The sequence below is a fragment of the Chenopodium album genome, chromosome 10 (assembly GCF_948465745.1).
Source record: "Chenopodium album chromosome 10, dcCheAlbu1.1, whole genome shotgun sequence".
Taxonomy (NCBI): Eukaryota; Viridiplantae; Streptophyta; class Magnoliopsida; order Caryophyllales; family Amaranthaceae; genus Chenopodium; species Chenopodium album.
The window spans coordinates 4,889,482-4,909,446 of record NC_137843.1 but is presented as its reverse complement, the minus strand read 5'-3'; the positions used below and the strand labels follow the sequence as shown (position 1 = coordinate 4,909,446).

General features: G+C 34.9%; 3 protein-coding genes across 4 annotated transcripts; 2 read left to right on the top strand and 1 right to left on the bottom strand.

The window, feature by feature from the left end:
• Window positions 1–1,352: 1,352 nt before the first annotated feature.
• LOC145563239 (polypyrimidine tract-binding protein homolog 3-like) lies at window positions 1,353–9,618 on the top strand. Its single transcript, XM_081623683.1, has 15 exons — window positions 1,353–1,507; window positions 1,811–1,889; window positions 1,990–2,061; window positions 2,513–2,589; window positions 3,431–3,509; window positions 4,421–4,553; window positions 4,735–4,799; window positions 4,879–4,928; window positions 5,032–5,073; window positions 6,286–6,337; window positions 6,518–6,575; window positions 6,684–6,697; window positions 7,136–7,240; window positions 7,354–7,497; window positions 8,990–9,618. The coding sequence occupies exons 2-15, from the start codon at window positions 1,833–1,835 to the stop codon at window positions 9,377–9,379; spliced, it is 1,338 nt and encodes a 445-aa protein (XP_081479809.1). The 5' UTR covers window positions 1,353–1,507; window positions 1,811–1,832; the 3' UTR covers window positions 9,380–9,618.
• Window positions 9,619–10,322: 704 nt separating this feature from the next.
• Window positions 10,323–14,728, top strand: LOC145563238 (uncharacterized). Its single transcript, XM_081623682.1, has 9 exons — window positions 10,323–10,481; window positions 10,643–10,790; window positions 11,582–11,662; window positions 11,936–12,024; window positions 12,129–12,203; window positions 13,037–13,098; window positions 13,518–13,577; window positions 13,751–13,936; window positions 14,354–14,728. The coding sequence occupies exons 2-9, from the start codon at window positions 10,668–10,670 to the stop codon at window positions 14,428–14,430; spliced, it is 753 nt and encodes a 250-aa protein (XP_081479808.1). The 5' UTR covers window positions 10,323–10,481; window positions 10,643–10,667; the 3' UTR covers window positions 14,431–14,728.
• A 1,742-nt stretch (window positions 14,729–16,470) lies between these two features.
• On the bottom strand, window positions 16,471–19,587 carry LOC145562017 (large ribosomal subunit protein uL3). 2 transcript variants are annotated; one of them, XM_081622165.1, is made up of 6 exons: window positions 19,470–19,587; window positions 18,742–18,842; window positions 18,136–18,246; window positions 17,737–18,041; window positions 17,082–17,491; window positions 16,471–16,933 (listed from the first exon to the last, which is right to left on the bottom strand). In XM_081622165.1, exons 2-6 carry the CDS (start codon window positions 18,824–18,826, stop codon window positions 16,675–16,677), a joined length of 1,170 nt encoding a protein of 389 aa, XP_081478291.1. In that variant the 5' UTR covers window positions 18,827–18,842; window positions 19,470–19,587; the 3' UTR covers window positions 16,471–16,674. The 2 variants fall into 2 exon arrangements, with proteins under 2 accessions (XP_081478291.1, XP_081478292.1); XM_081622166.1 differs by having other exon boundaries at window positions 19,423–19,521.
• Between the last annotated feature and the right edge of the window lie 378 nt (window positions 19,588–19,965).

The window sequence follows — 19,965 nt, the reverse complement described above, 5'->3', positions numbered from 1 at the left end:
AGTAAGTAGGATATTGTTTGATCTTAATGCGAGGTTTATCTGTAGCTCGGGATTATTATCGGAAGAATCTCCGTTTTTAGAATTATTGTTGCAATTTTTTCTTTCAATTGTCGCCGCATAAACATGATGTGTATGTATAAAGAGTGAATGATTAATGAAAATCTTCTACCAAGTGTTGCCTTGCTTTTATGCTTGTTTGTTGTTAGACCTTTATAGATATTGTGTTTTAGTTGCATAATAGCTCTCCTCTAAACCAACTTGATGCACTAAGAACTTGTGGTTCGGACCCGCTTGTGTCCGCCTTGAAGTATCGGCCGTCACAAGCCCCGATCACCCGCACTCCGTCGCCCAAATAGACGTGAGTGCTCATGTGATTTAATTGCCCACTTGTGTTGCTTTGTGCTCACTAGTCTCTCTTTCGCTCAAGGCTTGCGTTTTTACCACCAAAAGGCTAGAGCACGCCGCACGTTTCGGAGCCCAAACTCCCGGACCGTGACAATTTTCGCATCGGTTAAAAAATTAAAATCGTTAACAATAATTTTGCATTTTGTTTTGAGAGTAGCCTCCCCCCCTACTGCTCCCATGTTCTCTCCTTTAGAGTTTAGACATATTGCCTCCAATAGACCAACATTACCAGTTTGCCACCACTATGTAATGGTCATTGAATAATAATTACTACTGGTCATTGCCTCTAGTGGATATTGGAAGGTGTCTACTTTTCGAAGCTTAGGTCTGTTCTTTTGAGCTGCTTTGCTCTTTTCAAAAGCTCAAAATAGTAGTGCCTGTTTAAAGCAGAAGTATTGAAGTAAGAGTGTCTTCGACTCTTCATTATTAATGCAGGCGAACTTTAAGAATATGCGGGTAAGATATAATACCTATGCTACAATAACTCGGTAACAAATTAACAACTTAAATAATTAGAATACTTTTATTTAAATTTAATACCTTCACCGTTGCGCTTTGATTTCTATTTGATACCTCGCTAATTAAGAACAAATTAAATAAGATTACTTGTAAAATATTGTGTCTGATTCAGCTTTACTTACCAACTTCTATAGCGCACATAAATGATTTGTCACAAAATTCACACGTTCATAGTTTAATGTAAATATAAGTGTCATAGATTTCACAGTTGGTTAAATATAGAAAAATATATTCAACATATTTGAGATATAACCATATCTATACCAATCTCATATGTAGGACGAGTTTGACCACTTTATATGTCATCGTATATTTGTAATGAATTGGGTACTTTGTACTTAGGTTAAATAATACAAGTCTTCATTATGGTGTTTAATGTTACATAGCCAACATAGGATTATTACTACAACTAGCATTATTTGGGCGCATTTACTTAGAGATCTTCACAAATTCCCTAATCTCATATTTAGAGGGCGCGGCTTCGGTGCTCTTCTCTTCTTCTTCAACCTCGCACCCTTTTTCTTTCTCTCTCTTCTGATCAACATCTTTGTTAATCTCACTACTTTCTCTCTCCTCTTAAACTGTGAGTACTTCTTTTTACAGTCACTCTTTCATCAGTAGATTTTCTTTTTGTCTAATTTTAAAAAAAAATTGTGGGTGTTTTCTGGGTTGTTATTAATCTGATAAGTATGTTAACCCTTTGATGTTTTGAGCTTTTTGTTAATGTATTTTATGTTGTTTCTTTAATTTTTTGATGGGTTTCATATATTATTTTAGATGTTACTCTATGTATATGAAAAAGATTGAGTCTGTTATTGATTTCTAATTTTGTTTCTTTATTTGGGGATTACAGAGTTTTTGTAATGTTGATTTTATGTGATTGTAGGTTATAACTGTTGTTGAAAAGAATGTCTGAAACCTCCAAAGTTATTCATGTCCGCAATGTGGGCCATGAAATCACTGAGGTAACACCCCATTGGTTTTTATTAGTATTTTAATTTTAATATAATGTGGAATGTGTGATTTTAATAATTCATGTTTATTGGATTTAATGGAATTTTACAGAATGATTTACTTCAATTGGTTGAACCATTTGGGACTGTCACCAAGCTTGTGATGCTACGTACCAAGAACCAGGTTTTTTTTACTTATTTTTGGTGTTTTGTTGTCTATTTGTAGTTATCTAAGTAGATGAGATAGTAATGTACGACATTGTCTTACACTAATTTATTGTGAGTTGTTAGAAGTTACTCTGGAGAAGGTATAAAGTATTGTATCTTCTTAAATAGAACAAGTCCCCCATTTTAAGTAATTGTGAGGCAGTCTCATTCAAGACTTTGTTGTACTTTGTATACTATTTCTCACCTTTATTTCTCCTCGAGTAACTGTATTGCTGTTTGAGTAGGTTGACAATGTTACCTCTAACGACCAAGTATGACCAGTGACCACCTAGCTCCTCAGGTTTCCTCTCAGTTGGTTAATGGGGTCTTGTATGCAGTATACACCTTTAATTTCTATATGTAGGCTCGTTGCGTATAACTAAGAATTTGATGTATCTGTGTTGTAAATGTTATTCTTTGTGTTGTAGGCACTCTTGCAACTTCAGGATATGGCATCAGCAATTAATTTAGTGGATTACTATACAAATGTTCAGCCCAATGTTAGGTATTGTCTTTGTTTGGCTTTTCTTTCTTTTTTCTCTGTATAATTACTCATCTTCCTACGATTCTTATGGTGTTGCATGGTAGAGTTATTGATGGTTCATTACTATAACCATTTGGTAAATCTTTGATGGTCCATTAGTCCAACCATTTGGTAAGTATTTGATGTTTATTTTTCATTGAACCATGTATGTGGTGTTGCTATCGCTAGTTTAGTTGTAAGTTGTTTCCGGTTATTGGTTTCATTTAGACAAGCTGTTCATTAATGGTAGTATTTTAGATGTATTGCCTTCAATTTCTTTTTGTTTTGCAGCCTTCCTTTTTCTTGCAAGTATTTTTCTAAATTTTCAACGTGGAGTCATTACATTGTATAGAGATTTGTATTGTCAATGGTACAATTCTGGAAAATAGGGTAACAAAATTAGCTAATGAAAGTAAGGTTACTGAATAAGAGACATAGTAGGATATGATGTGATGAGAAGCTTGAGGACGAGAGAGATTGGTGCTGTAAGAGGTCAATTGGCAATTGACAATTTCATGGCTTAGTAAAATTTATGCACCTTTTTCTAAATGTGAACTATGTGAAGTAGCAAATGGACATACCTCCGTACGTTTAGGTGTGATTAGGTCTGATAAGCGATAAGTTAGAAAGATTCCTGAACAATGAACAGTCATCATACAAAAGTGTGTTATAAGTCTAGAATCCATTTTGTCTCCTGTTGTTAGTGTCTTCTATGTTTCTGATTATCTGTATTTAATTTCCATTTCCTTTCCTCTTCTTGGACCTTTTATTTGGCTTCTTTGTGGATTCTAATATCTGTACTTACCATATCCTCCTTTTTTAGGGGCCGAAATGTTTACATGCAGTTTTCTTCCCACCAAGAACTGACAACAGATCAGACTCAAGGACGTAAAAGCGACACGGTTTGTATCTAGCATATAAATTTAGTAAGATTTAATTGGTGTGGGAATTATGCATGCCTTGATGTTACTTTTGGTCGGTTAGAACTAAATTTGTATGATCATGCATTCATGCTAGAAGCTGCAATTAAGGTGTTCCCATGATCTAGCTTAACCAACATGTCAACCTTATGACTTATGTGTTAAATTGTGTGGATTGAATGTTAGTGTGTGATAAGGACGGATAAATCAAGTACCTAACTCTAATTGACCTTTTTTTATTTTTTATTTTTAATTATGTGTAAATCATCCTGATCTGCCCCTGTACCTCCTGACATATTAAAATTCAAATGGACATAATATTTCACATTTTTAGTCGATGGAAATGCAGGGAGTTGGCAAGGATCTTCTTATATCCTTTATTTGTAAAAAAAATACTTTTCAACTCTATTTTGTTCTCTGATTTATTGCAATTATCTGGGGATACCTTGTTATTGCATCCTTTTTCATTTGAGGCGTAGGGGTTTGATCTAGGAGAAATTATAGGAAGGGGATAAGGAGAAGAAAATTTTGAATTTCTTTACACTTTAGGGCGCTCATTCTCATCTGAGAATTCATTCCACATTCACTCCAAGGAGCACAACCACAAGTAATATTTACTGCTCAGAATTTTGATGCCTCCTTCATGTAGGTTCACATTTTTTTTTCTTCACCACTCCTTGAGGATCAACTTAAGATGATCATCTCATGGTTGTTTAGAGGTTGTCTAGCAAGGTTGGATGGGTCTAAGTTAAATCTTTTTATCATTTAGCAGCAAAGCTAACAATGAACTATTTTTCTTCTATGGTACATCATTGCTTTTTATTAAAAGTTCAGAAGTATATCACAGCATCTAAGTCTTATTCACCTCTGTGTTATTTTCCTTTCCGTGGCAGGATGGACAGCCAAATCGTATACTCTTGGTCAGTATACATCAAGTTATATATCCTATGACAGTTGATGTTCTCAATCAGGTGTTTTCTCCATATGGGTTTGTGGAAAAAATTGTAACATTCCAGAAGTCAGCTGGTTAGCTTCTTCCTCTGGTCTTGCCATTTGTAGTTATCCTGATCACTCATCCAGTTAACATGATTTATTTGCTAATAATTGTTGTTAACTTCAGAATATTGAATAATGTTCCACTGCCACATTTTCTCCGTATAATCCAAAAGGTTGTAATTTTTATTTCAACCCTGCTTATTTTGTGTAGGTTATCAAGCTCTCATCCAGTTTCAAACGCGGCAGAGTGCTGCTTCTGCAATGAGTGCCCTTCATGTCTGTTATCTCTGTAAATTATTATAAGAAAACTTATGTATCTTGCCTTCTGGATTCTCTTAAATTGTCCATTTTTCAGGGGCGGAATGTATATGACGGTTGTTGTCAGTTAGATGTACAATACTCAAAGTAAGGCTTTATCTCTCTCACCTTCATGAAATGTGATTCCATATAAGCTTTTTTAAATACAAAATATGTATCTTATTCTGTCTGTCATTTCCTTATATTGCAGCCTCACAGAGTTGCAAGTGAATTTTAATAATGATCGCTCGAGGTCAGTTTGAATAATTTAGGAATGTTTTCCTTATTACCTTTAGATATAACGTATATATGATGGTAATCAAGGTTTTAATATTTATCTTGAGATTTGTGGACTTGATTTAAGTGGCGTTGATTGGCTCAAAACAATTACGTGTTTTTTTTTTTTTTTTTTTTTTTTTTTTTTCTTTCTAGAATGAAATGCTTTCCTTGTTCCTGCTTTGCTTTGTTTTAATTTTTTCCAGCAACTTTTTATAAGCAAATTGTCATATTTAAAGTATTAACTATTTAACTATTTATTATAGGTAGAATTTTAGCTTGATGAGTTAAACCCTGAGAGGTAATAGTAGTTACTTTAGAATTTAATGTTAAATTTAAGAAATGTGTATGCATGTGTGTGGGTTGCCATTTTGAGGCAATTAGGCAAACAGATTTTGGAAGATTTTCTTTTAACTATGTACAAAGTATATCTGTGCATTAACTTAACTAAAAATAATGACGTATTCTTTGATACAAGGACTATGAAACAATGTTTTAACTGTGTAAAGTGAACCTCTCATCCCATCTACTCTCCCTTCCATTACCTTCCTAAACTAGTCTCATCCCCCCCAATGTTCTGTAACAGTCTTTTGTTCTTGTCAAGTTTTGGTAGCTCTTGGATCCATCTGCAGTTTCTCTTCCCAGCTTATTTCTACTCCCTGCTTGTATTCTGTTAGGGCTTTAGGCAGCTGTTGTTCCTGGGACTTGCATATTTACTCTTGTCCGTAGGGGTGGGGGATTTATTCATTATCTGGAAAATATTTTTACATGTGATCAAATTAAAATTATAAGTAATGCTGCTTAAATTAGTTGTTTTTGTTCATAATTAACTTTTGATGAGAATGAGTAGCTGAAACGAAGAGGAGTTAATCATTGAGATTTGAGAACGATACTTTGGGCACAAAAATCACCATGGATTTGTTTTCTAGAAATTTTTTCCTTAATAGTAGTTTGAGTTAACCCTTTCACCCAGTTTAAAGAATCTTAATTTTCTATGCCACATCATTTGGCGGGAATCAGAACCCCATTGAAGAGATGCATGTTAGACATTTGCATATCAGAACATAAGATACCCGTTAAATATTGGCCTTAGTCGTGGGATAATGGGATGGACTTTCTGAATTCAAGATGTGCTTTGTACATTTATGATTTGATTGATCTGGCTGACATGTTTTTCCCGATTGGGCAGAGATTTTACCAACCCAAATCTTCCTACAGAACAGAGAGGCAGAAGTTCACAAGTGTGTATTTTTTATTTTGCTTGTTTCTTGTTTGGTCTATCTTGATTTTGGCATCTCTCCCGCTAGTCTAGAATCTAAAGGAGGAAATTACTCAGTCTTGTTCTCCTTGGTTCAGTGACCAAGAATGATGCCCAAGTTTTGTCTGCTGCTGATTTTTGTGTGTGGTTTTGTCGGCAACAGTCTGGTTATGGTGATGCAGGGGGAGTATATCCATTTCAAGCTACTGGGAGTGGTTCAGGTGCATAATTGCCGTAATATATAATGAACTTTGAATTTCCTTCTTTTTATTATTAAAGTCTGGACTCGGAAGAAAATTCTAATTATGATTTTTTTCTCTTTGTTGCAGCTGGATATGGCCAGGTTTGTATCTCTTGGGATTGAGCCTGAATGCTACCAGAGTGCCTATATTAATAAGTTGGAATTTTTTATTTTCAGAATTAATATCATGTTCCCTATCTTCAAAATTATTTTTTTTAAAAAATATTCTTCTCTTCCTATACCTTGTTATTTGTGGCTGTTTCAATCACTGGATTAGACTATTTTATAAAAACAATTAATTGTATATAATATAAATCTCTTCACTGAATGCATGGAAGAATTGCGAAGTAGAGGGTTTTTTTTTCCTTCATATATATTTTTTATATTTTGGTCCGGTGAGAGAAAGAGGGTGGGGGGTTTGCAAGTATGTTTTCCCTAAAAACAGTTTCTACGGTTGTTTTTTTGCTTAAAAGAAACTTTGTCCTGATTTGTACTGGTTTTTGATGTTGTGTATTATAATGCTCTTTGTTGTTTCTCCAGATGGGACATGCTGCAGCTATGTCGGCTTTTGCTGGCGGCCTTCCTCCAGGTGTTAGTGGGACCAATGATAGATGTACTGTTATTGTATCTAATTTAAATCCTGATGTGAGTCAATACTCTGCCTCTGCACCTAATTGATCTTCACTCAATAGCACCCCCCCCCCCCCCCCCTCTTCTTTTACTCCTTTAACTGATTGTATGACAAATCTTTTTGTCAGAGAATAGATGAAGACAAGTTGTTCAATTTATTTTCGCTGTATGGCAACATTATAAGGATCAAGCTTCTCCGAGGCAAGCCTGATCATGCACTTGTTGAAATGTCTGATGGTTTTCAGGCTGAATTGGCTGTTAACTTCTTAAAGGTTTGAATCAAAATTGGACTTTTTTTTATTATTGCAAGTCTCTCAAAATAGTGTTTTTATTTATTTTCTTTCCGATTAGAACAAGTGCTGAGTAAACTGTAAATCTAAAGGACTGACTACATACGTCATAGGTTTTCTTAAAAAAAAAAAAAAAAAAAAGGGTCAAGTACTAAAACTACCACGGACATTTACGACAACATATAATGATCAGATGTGGTTCCAAACAACATTATATGACCCCGGGATGTATCCCCTAGTATCTCGAGATTTTTTGACACCGGGTTTCGAAACCTCCGAAATTGCCCAAAATCGTGTATTATAGCCTTCAACTTTAGACAATTTTTTACTTTTTTTTTACCCGGGAAAAAATGTTGCCGAGATGCTTCCTATAGACCCTAATACCCTACGGGAGTCCTTGTGGGTGGGTGGAACCATTCAATTTGCCTCTAAGCATGCAATTTACCCATTTTCGTACACGCCTCTTGTACTAGCTATAAGCTTTCACGGGGCCTTTATGTAACCGACTAATGGTTGTATATGGTTTTAAACAACATTATATAACCCGGGATGCATCCCGTAGTTTTCCGTGAATTTTTGACACCGGGTCCCGACACCTCCTAAATTGCTCCGATTTCGTGTATTATAGCCTTCAAATTTGGCTTCTGTACATCATTTTTTCACATGGCAAGATTATGCATCCAAGTACTTTTAGGGGTTCCCAAAGGGCCTTAAGAGTCATAATTAGTGCACGGAACCATCTCAAAGGCAAAGACGACATACCCTTAAATGACAAAAATATATGTTTGTATGCCTTGTCCTTGGGCCAAGTCTGGATTTGAAAGCTGCTTGAATTTAGTTGTATCATTTGTATATTGTCCTCCATCTGCTCTGCAAGGGCAAAATACAAAACATTAGTGCACCTTTTTATTATGTGAACAATTTCTTTTGGAGTCTCCTGAGTTACTCCTTACAAGAATTACCAGTAAGGCCCTGTTCACTTCAGCTTAGTTTCAGTTCAGTTCAGCTCAGCTCCAAGCTCAGTTCCAATCAGTTCAGTTCAGCTCAGTTTAGTAAATGTGAACAGGCCCTAAGTCTGTTGATTTTCTACTATCTTCTGTATGAATTACAGTAAGCTGTTAGCTGTATCACATCTGATGTTTAGAATGCACAATCGATACCTGATATAATTTTAAACTTTGTTCAGTTCTTTGTCTGTATCATTATTTGCTTGTGCTGCTTTATTCCTGAGATCTCACCAATTACCAAGTAAAAAATTGAGTTACTTTTACAATAATCTTCTTAGAAGTCAGTCCTCTTGGAAGGTCAGCACTTGTTTGCGGACTATGCAATTCTCTTCCATTTCCTGTCTGAGTAATTCAAGAATGTGTGACTTGCTTGATGACTATGGTCTGTACTTGTTATTACTGTTTAGACTTCAGAATGCATCTTGCTATGACTAAATTGTTTGCTTCACTTATTCTTGATAACTTAGGGAGCACTGCTGTTTGGGAAACGCATAGAGGTGAACTTCTCCAAGTATTCAAACATAACACCATCTCCAGACACCCGTGATTACCAGAATTCAAACTTGAATCGTTTCAACCATAATGCTGCAAAACACTACAAATATTGTTGCTCTCCCACAAAAATGATTCACCTATCAAGTGTCCCTGAAGATGCAAGTCAGGAGGAGATTGTAGACCTTTTGGAGGAACATGGCCAGGTTGTCAGCACCAAGATTTTTGAGGCAAATGGTAAGAAGCAAGTTTTAGTTTTATTCGAGACTGAAGAAGAGGCAACTGAAGCCCTCGTTTGCAAGCATGCTACTTCATTTTGTGGATCAATCATCCGCATTTCTTTCTCCCAATTGCAAAACACATGAAAGATACAGGCTGCTCAGATCTGAAAGACGCTCTGCAAAGGTTTTGGTTGTTACCTTGTTGCTTTCTAATTATCAGAACACTGTTTTGTAAAACTTCCCTGTTCTTCCTTTATTTGCCTTCCATAGTCTCTATAGCTTGTCGCGTTGAGGAACTTATACATACATATGTATCGTTCAAAACTAATTATGGGTTTGAGTTACTGATAATATAGACATTTCTCATATTTTCAGGCGGTATAATGTTGTACTATCAAGGTAGCATCTTGATGCACTGGCTATGCCTTGTTCATGCTCTACTAGTCTACTTAAATCAGTTGAACATCCAATTGAATCCAAATTTAGACAATGAGGTGTTTTTTTCACTGAATTGAGAATAATGGCTAAAAAAGACTGTCCTTTAGGATGGAGCAAGTATTGTACAGCCAGAGTGGGAGGATTAAGGTCTTTAAGGGCATTAAAGAGGGAGTGTTTTAAAACTCTCAACCATTTTTAAATTAATTAACACTTCATCCCTTACATATTTAATCTCTCAACTACTTAAAATTAATTAGAATTAAATTCCATAATTTTTACGTAATAATAATACACCTAATTTGTCACTTACAACCTTGTGTATTCGTGTAACTTTGACAATTGTTTGTCAATATGACTCCACTTTACACGCCTATTTTTTCTACCAATAAATAAAATTACAGATGAAGCGTAATATTTTCTTTTCGTATGATCTCAATAAATCAAACTTTATAAAACATACACAAATGAAACACGAAAATATCTTTATACGACGGATAGAGAATATGCACCCAAAAGAGATCACAAACACCCCTTCACAATATAGCCAACAAGATTCAAATGTAAAATATCCAAAAACATCCACAATAATAAATAAAATCCCTAAAATAAACAACAACAACAACAAAAAAAAAAATACCGGCGATAAGACTGATTCGTAATCCTCTTATTTTGTTGTAGCAACTATAACACTCTCACACGTACTTTCTTCTCCGCATTTTTCGACCTTCAAATTTTCCATTATTTGCCGAATTAATCAAACCTCTAATCTTCCTTAATTCTGCAAATTTCAGATTACAAATTATTAGTGGTACTCCTCTAACTCTTTTTTCCTCTTTTGAACCCTAGAATTGTTCTTCTTTGACTCTATCTTTTTTCTGGAATTGATGTTGTTTAATATTGTGATTACTAATATTATTGTTGAGATTTTAATTTGTGATTTTTTGGTGTAATTTTTGTTGTTTTTTCCAGAGAAAAATTGAAGAAGGTGGTGGTGATGGATAGGTATACAAGAGTAGAAAAACCTAAAGCAGAAACTCCGATTAATGAGAATGAAATTAGGATTACTACTCAAGGTCGTATGCGTAATTACATTACCTATGCCACCACTCTTCTCCAGGTTTTTTTCATTTTCTCTCTCCTCTGTTTTTTCGCCATTTATGTTTGCATTTTGTAAAAAAAATAGGTATTGATTTAATTTGTATAGAATTGTTTTTATTTTTGAAATTTGGATTGCCTAAATATTGTTGGCATTATTTCAATTTTAGGTATTGATTGCCTAATTGGATGCATTTAGCTGATTATGTTGTTGATTATACTTTAAAATTGTGTGTAATGTATTGCTTTTGGAGCTTATTGATTATTTGCTAGCTAAAATGTGTATGGAAGTAAGCTTAAAGTTTTGACATTTTTTTGAAAAAGTAACATGAAATGTAAATATGTTTTGGTTGATTTTTCTTTCAATTGATTTTTGACAAGGTTTCCGTTATTCTTGTAGTTGAAGTTCAAAATCATGAACCTAGGTAGATTATTCGATTGGACATAGGTTTCTAAGTACATTAATCTTATAAGATCATCTGAAAAAAGATCAACTTTATAATAATTTGAAGGCAAGTCTTAATTTGTGTGGCCAATTAGCAAATACTTGATTAAAAATGATTCATATTTTTGTAACTCCTAGTTTATATTTCCACTAATCTTAGGCTCTTAGCTATATGTTAATAATTAAAATCAACAAATATTATTGATCCATATCATCTCTAAGTTTAGGGGTACGAAATTCTTCTCAACATACTGTTTGTTTACTATCTTAACCATTTTTCATCATCGTTTCTTTATTGATCATATGTTTATGTTTGCTTATTTGTGTTGTGAATTTGTGATTCACTGGGGCTTGTTCCTGTCGATTAGGAGAAAGGTTCAGATGAAGTTGCACTCAAAGCAATGGGTAGAGCAATCAACAAGACTGTGATGATTGCTGAACTAATCAAGGTATATTGGCTTTTTAAGTTTTATTATTGGTAATTATTTGGGAATTTCGTGAAAAATGATACAAAGTGATATCGATGTGTGTACTGTACAATGCAATATAATACAAACTAATGAAGTTGTGCTTAGTGTCACTGTCTCGCCAACCACTTAACTTTTTGTGCAAAATTATATAATTGTTACCACCCTTAATACTTGCTACTATCAATCTACCTGTTTTATACTGTATGAGTGCTTGTTTGGTAAGAATTTTCTATGGTTTCAATTTGGTACCAGAGAAGGATTGTGGGTCTGCACCAGAATACATCCATTGGATCAACTGATATTACTGACAATTGGGAGCCATTAGAAGAAGGCCTTCAACCGTATGAACTAACCTTGTATTTAGGTTTTTGAACTTGTGTACTGATGTGCTAATATTTATTGCTTATCATCCCAAGTAATTTTCTGCTTTTCTTTTTTGTTACAGCATTGAAACTACACGTCATGTCTCCATGATCACAATCACATTGTCTAAGAAAGAGCTGAACATATCATCTACTGGGTAAGACTATTACACTATTAGATTGAATAACACTCTGTACTATAATAGTCTGAACTCTGAAATTCTGAATAGTTTATCATACCCCAAAACCTCAATTGATGGTGCAAAAATATTAAGTATTAGGTAAATTTCACATGCAATTTAAATTTAAGATGCTATACAATATAAGCATTCCTTGTGATTTAGTGACCAAAAAATAATTTATGAAATAGAATTCGACAACTAATAGCCCATTCCTTGTTTTCAAACAAGAGTTTTTTCTATGTGGCAAATGTTCCCTTAATCATTGACAGGAGTATATTTTTATCCTAATTACAATCTCCTTATGTAGGATTCTTAAATTAATAGTCTCCTATATGTAGGAGACTAAAAATAATAGACTACTATCACTAGGTTGTGAGTTAATAAAATGTTATGTCATGCCAAAGTCTGATATTTTTGCTTGTATTATCTCATCACTAACAGCTAATAAATGCATTGTGGGTGGTGAATTTGGATCCTGGATGTCCTTGAATAACCCTATCATATTGTTATCAAGAAGCCAGAATTTCAACTTGAGGGTGGTCAGGCTTTGTTTTCATCTTTGTTGTCTTAGAAATTCTTACTTAACTTGTTAAAATAGTGATTTATAACTGAAGTCTTGTTACTGGCCATTCACCATTGTGAATTTGTGAATTGTGATATATTAGTAGCTGAGAAGTTGAATTTTAATTCTTTGTAGTTCTTTTGTGCTGAGGATATATAAAACAACCTTAATTCATGAGGTAATCAAATGAAATCTTTCAATCGCATTTTGCTCATTATATATATTCTTCTGTCTCTTTTTGTTTTAGGTATCAACCACCTATCCCTGAAGATCAAGTGAGGCCATCAAATAATTTTGATAATGAAGGAGGTGAGACTTTTACTAGTACTTATAAAAAGATGCTTTCTACTAGATTACGGGACTTTTTTTTTTTTTGTTAGGTTCCTTTGTAATAAACTTGAGTTAAGGTCACTTTGCAATAGACTTAAATGAAATGTCAAGTTTGACTTCATAAAGATGTTGGCCCTGTTCATGTATAAATGACAGCAGATTGGGTGGTCAGCTTTATGTTTTAGATATTTGTTCTCATCATTGCTAAAAGGAATTCTTTTTTCACATTGAGTTGTCCAGTTTCATTGATCACAATTCATAATCATAAATTTGACCTATGATACTGGAAATTTTAAGTGTTTGCACCTTTATGGATAAAATTGAGACATAATTGAATGTTTTGTTGGAAATCTTGGAATCATCTTAATTAATCTGATGTAGTTTTGCTCCTGCAACAGAGGGTTCACCTGATGTAAGAGGTAGGGGACGTGGTGGCCGAAATAGAGGCAGGGGGAGAGGTACTTTAAATATCTATCATTTTTGCTTGCTTTGCTTTATTTATCCCTTTATTATGAGTTATTATTATCTATTGGATTCTCTACCTGAAGTCCAATATGAGGTTTCTTGATTAAGTCTTCACCATTTCTTGGGTTTATGAATTTACTAAACGGAAAAGTTATGTTCTCTACAGGAATGTACAATGGACCGGGGGATTATGATGGAGGTGGTTACTATGGTGGCCGTGGATATGGTGGTAGAGGTCGAGGTCGTGGCAGAAGTCAGAATTTTAGGGGGCGAGGAAGAGGTTTTTATGCCCAAGGATCTGGTGGGTATTATGACAATGGTGAAGGGGAAGTGCCAGTTACTCGTGGACGTGGTAAGCTATTTTTTTTTTAGTTTAGCCATGTAGTGTCCAACTAATATTGTCATTCTTCAACCTTGAACTTAAACTCTTTATGTCGTGGTTTATCATTGTTCCCTATTGTAATGGCCTACTACAGTGATTTCCCCCCTTTTTTTCCGCTTTAATATGGTTTGAAATTGAATTCAAAGTTAAAAATATGTGCAAGATAGAGATTTCTCCCCTCCCTCACCTCATCCCAAACCCCTTGCCCTTTCTGAGGGTGTTGCTTTCTTTGGGTATTCCGTGATAAGTCTTTCCTGGTTTCCTTGTATAAGTGTTTTTTCTCCTTGGGCTATCTGTACAGACCTAATTTGACTGTCATTAATTGGGTGAAATTCTTTCTTCTCAGTACTCTTGATTGGATTTTCTACTGATTCTCTGTTTTTGTAGGTCGTGGGCGTGGTAGAGGATGGGCTCGTGGACGTGGTTCCAGGGCCGAAGGGCCACCTCAAATGGCAGCTGCTTGACCTTTGCTGAGGTACAACATTTGGTTTGCAGTTGGAAAAACATGATATTGGATGCCTGCTCTCTTGTGTTGTGTTGGTTGCTAATCATGGGCATTTTCATCTGTTTTAAAGATATGGATAGTGCTGCTGCCACCGGCATGCAGCTGTGTTTTTGTAGGTTACAGAATTAGGTTTATTATTTGTTGCTGACAGATTTTTTTTCTCCCCCATCTTCAAACACCCAAAGAAAGGTTGTAACATTTTATTTTTCTTTCCCATATAGTTATAATAATAGAGCAGTACATTCTTTTATTCTTAATACTTCATGCTTTAAATCTTAATGCCCTGAAAGGGGCATCGTCATGGTAACGTTTTATCTTTAGACCATGCAGAGACTACATTGTTAGCTGAACAGAGCTGTAACAAAATGATTGCACAGACCACAGTGCTGTTTATTATGATCTCAACGCCTAGAACCGGGGGGAGTTCTAGCCTGAAAAAACATGTTAATATTGATAGTACAAGTTGCTTGGCTGATACATTGCAAAATGAAAGCTTGATATCGTTTTCTTTTCTTCACACCATGCCTAATTGCCTATTGCTATGTCCGATTAATGTGATTATAGCTCTTTGGTAATAAGAACTGTGTAAAGGACTAATTACTTCTTAGTAAATTCAATTCCAACTATGTACTTTATCTCTTGCATAATTGAATTATGTTTTTGTATTTCCCTGGCAAACTTTACAATCTAGTTTTCATGTACTGGAGTCAAGTTGATGTATGACTAAATTATGAGAAGTCTCGATAAGTTGCAAAAGGCTAACAAAATTCATTGATGCCAGAATTTTGTATAGCATTACTAAGTATCCCTGCTCTAAGCAAACCATGATGGTCACTTGAGTTACAAAATGAGAACATGATTCCTACACTCATTATCTATGTAATGAGCTTTAAAGACTTCGTTTTCAACCTAATGAACCACTCGATAGTTTAGTTCTTGACTCAAATTCATGATTTTTTGTAGTCCATTGCCTTTAAAATTATAACTTGTCCGTTATTGTTGGTTTGTTCTCATTGATTACCCTTTAAGCGCGTCGCCCTCTGATTAAAGACAAGAGTAAGAACGGCAACAAGTCCACCCTTCCAGGAGTTCCAGCCTTCTAATTTTTTGTGAAATTATGGTGATCTCATGGTTAAACAACATATGTTTTATATTGATGCTATCGTAAGTAGTGAATTTGATAATCTTTAACAAAACAAATGAAGATGAATGATTCCCAGTCCGTTAATAGGACCTCCGTGCTAGCAATTTTGTGATTATTAGAACTATTTCTATCTCTTTACTAACAATGCAACATAATTTTGAAATGGCTACAAAGCTGAACTAATAAGTTGGAAAGACTATAGATAGAACTCTAATGCTTCCAACTTATATAACTCCGAGGAACACCCCACGCTTCCAATTCAATTTATTTAATTAAGACAATTTTGGACTTTTCATAGCCTAAGAAAAATTGTCCGGGGTTGTATATGATGTACCCTCACATTTGGCTTCATAAAACATTACTGAACTCGGCAAGATTATGCTTTCTATTTTAGTCATATGGCATTCAGGTCTTGATTTGCCTTTCATTATCAAGACTTCATATGCCTTGAGAGTTCTTATTCTTGTGCACATTGCTCATACCCATGCCTCCAACATAGTCATACCTTGTCCCTTTAAGTAATCGTTTGTTTTTTTCCTCGCACATGGCTACCTTCCTCAGTCATACCTTCCCTTTTAGTCATATGACTTCAGGGTTGTAGGATGCTTTTTAAAACACAAGTTCTCCCTAAAAATTAAGCCAGGTAAAATGACCACAATTGAATGAGCAGAGCTGAATGCATTTCGACCATCTTTCCTCAGAAAACCTACAAGACTGAAGCTTGACTGTTGACTTAATGCCAAACCCTTCAATCCCTAATCTAGAGTGATGGGTGAAATAAACATCAAACGTATTATGAAAACCAAAACCTCATTCTGCAAATGATATAATTTGTACTCTTATGACAACACAATCTAGAATGAACCAACTATTAAGTAACCATTAATTAACAGCAAAATTTCAGATGTCCACAGAAAGGAAAAAAACCTTAAAATGAAATATGTAGCTGACAACAGTTCACTCATCAATTTTCTGCAAAAATACTAGCTTAGGGAGGGGGGTGAAGAGAAGTCTTGACAAGGAGAACTACAAGCCCGCAACAACTGACTGTAATACTACTTAAGCCTTAAGACGACCATAAAACTTTTGCTTCTCACTGGTGGTCTGGAAACGACCATGGCCAAACTTGGAGGATGTATCAATAAATTTGAGCTTGACCTCCTCAAGGGCAACACGAGATGTCTGCTTTTGGAGAGATTGCCTCAAGGTCACCACTCTCTTCTTAGGACCAACACAGCAGCCCTTAATCAAAATGTAATCATCCTTCACAATACCATAATGAGGGAAACCACCCATTGGAGTGATATCCTTCTCAGTCCTGATTTATGACATAAAAAATAGGATACCATCAGAATGAAGAAATGAAACAAAATATCCCATTCAGACAACATAGTGGAGACATAAATTCATCAACGGAAGTGTATAATAATCTAAGAATTCTTGAAATGAGATTATAACAAACTAACCTGTCATACTCCGTCATTGCATTGTGAGTCTCCTGACCATTCTTACCGAGCTTGTAGATTTTCTTGTTCATTTCAGTACGGTGATGGTAACCGTTCTGACCAGCCCTGGCAACAGTGTATGAGACCCTAGCAGGATGCCAGGCACCAATACAAGCAACCTTACGCAGACCCCTGTGAGTTTTACGGGGAAGACGAGTAACACCCCAACGGGTGACGACACCTTCATAACCCTTACCCTTGGTGACACCAATGATGTCAATCATCTCATCCTTTTGGAACACAGCATCAATTGGAATCTGCTTCTCAAAGAAGCCATAGGCATAGTCAACCTTTTGGGCAATGGTACCTCCATTAACCTGAATTTCCATCAAATGGGCTTTCTTCTGTTTCAAACCCTTCATCTTCCTTACCTGAAAGATCAAAATCAACAAAAGTTAAATTACTGGCGACCACACAATGTACAAATGGGTATAAAGTTACAAATAACCAAATTTGCAAAGGACAGGCCACAATATGTATTAATATAACTGCCTTCACTCTTCAAAGAACAGAGCATAAGTATCATTTCTAAATAAACATAACTGCCTTCACACTTTAAAGAAGAGAGTTGATCACAGCAAAAAATAAATTCGCTAATGCAGAGCATGTTTTTCACCTGATTGTGAGCCAAAACTCTAATAACACTAGCGTACTTCTTCAATTTCTCCAGCTGAGATTGGATATCTTTCTTGCCCTCATCACTCTCGTATTTCCTAGAGTACTTGGTGAAAGCCTTCTTCTTGGACTTGGACCAGTTTTTGTAAAACCTTCTCCTGAGCTCTTCACTCAAATGCTGGGCCCAAACAGTGTTCAATGTACGGAGACCACGAGGAGTCTTGACGTAACCAACAACACCGACGACAACCAAGGGAGGGGTCTCAATAATTGTTACGGCCTCACAGGTCTCCTTCTTGTGAAGCTCTGTAATACAAAATTAACAATGGTATAACGTTAGAAACAGACATCATAATACAAGATTGCTCTTATTCATAATAATTATAGACAAGTAACATACTTGACCCTGGCTTCTCAACCTCCCTCACAATGTGGGTCATACCAGCCTTGTTGCCAAGGAAGGCAGTTAGGTGTGGTGGCTTACTAGGATCATCCTTGGGAAAAGCCTTCACTGTAAATAAAATCAAAAGGGTTCAATAAAGTGTCAGCTTCCATAGTATTAAGGCCAAAATAAAATATTCATACAAATCACACGACAACAAAGCAAATTAAAAAGAGATAGCAAAATAAATCACAGATTAAGGCCAAAATTCAGGCAAACACATACATTTCCATGGTTGAACATTAAGGTTTCATATTTACTTATTTAATTGAACAGACACTACATATCTTAATCAAAACACAGAACAGGATATATGTCAAATATAAGACAATTAGTAATATAACACAATGCATAATTCCTCAATATACAATCAATTAAATTTTCAACTTAAAATCGTGATCACTCATAAATCAACTCCAATACAATGCATTAAATACATAAATACATGACAAATATAAGACTAACTAGTGATATTAACCTGAAATGTAATATTATAACACAATGCGTGATTCCTCGATAATTATAACTAATTGACATATCAGAGTAAACGGGATAAATTCTTACCCTTTCCTCTGTGGCGAGCTGCCCTCTTCCTGGGAAGAAACCCAAGGGAACCATGTCTGGGGTGCTCAAACTTCCTGTGAGACATCTTACTTTTTTCTTACCTGCGTTTACATATATCACAAATTAATCAGATAAACAACATCGAGCACCATCTGGGTAATAATCAAAATTGTTTAAGTTCTTCAAAAAATTATTCTTTAATTATTACATACAAAGTGCACATAAATCAAAAGATTCTAATAAAACACAAACACAAAAGAAATTCAATTAGGGTTTATTAAGCGGTGCATTCATTCCAATTAAACCCTAATCAGAAATTCTCGCATATTAAGATGATAAAATACCACATTTATATTCACATTATAACAATATTCATCTAATACTAAATTTCACAGTATTTACATTTAGAAATTAAGTGAATTATAAATAAGGCATACATTTCAATGATTTCATGTAATCAAACAACTCACTAATCTAAGCACGAAAACAGATCCAAATTCGAAGAAATGAAAACATTAAAAACAAGAAAACCATGAATAACTCAATCAAATTAATACTTCATTCACCGAAAAACGCATCAAAAATAAAAATGAAACAGATGATGAAATGAAACACGCAACAATCAATCATTCATTTGATCATAAATCGAATGAATTAAAGCGATGAAGAGAAGCAAATTACAGAGATTTCAGAGAAGTGCGAATGAGAGAAGATGAGAGAGAGAGAACCTGAGTCCCAGCGACTGCGATAAACCAAAATAAGTGAGAGGTCAGCTAAAACCCTAGTTGCGACCAATTTATACTGTGATTATTTTTTGGCTGATAAATAGAGCGAAAGCCTCAAAACCTTTTTTAGGGTTCCGTTTTTATGGGCTGGACTTTAATTCAATTTTATTGGGCTGGGTGAGAGAGACTTCGTAATAGCTATTGGGCCCAAGTGGGTGTTTAGAACTTGAAAGTATCATCTGAAGTTGTTTCGAATGGAATCTATAAAAAAAAAAAAAAAAAAAAATAAAATAAAATAAAATTGGTTCGGGTTTGGGTCGTGTTCGGGTGAAAAATTGTTCGCTTGTTTTAATTGATTGCAATTTGGTTTGTGTCGATTTATACTCGATTTAATGTCAATTGTTTATATGAATACCAATTTGTTAGGTTAATCCGTTTATATCAAATGTGTGGGTAAAGTGATTTTGGGTAGAATTCAGGTTTTGAATTGCTTAGTCAG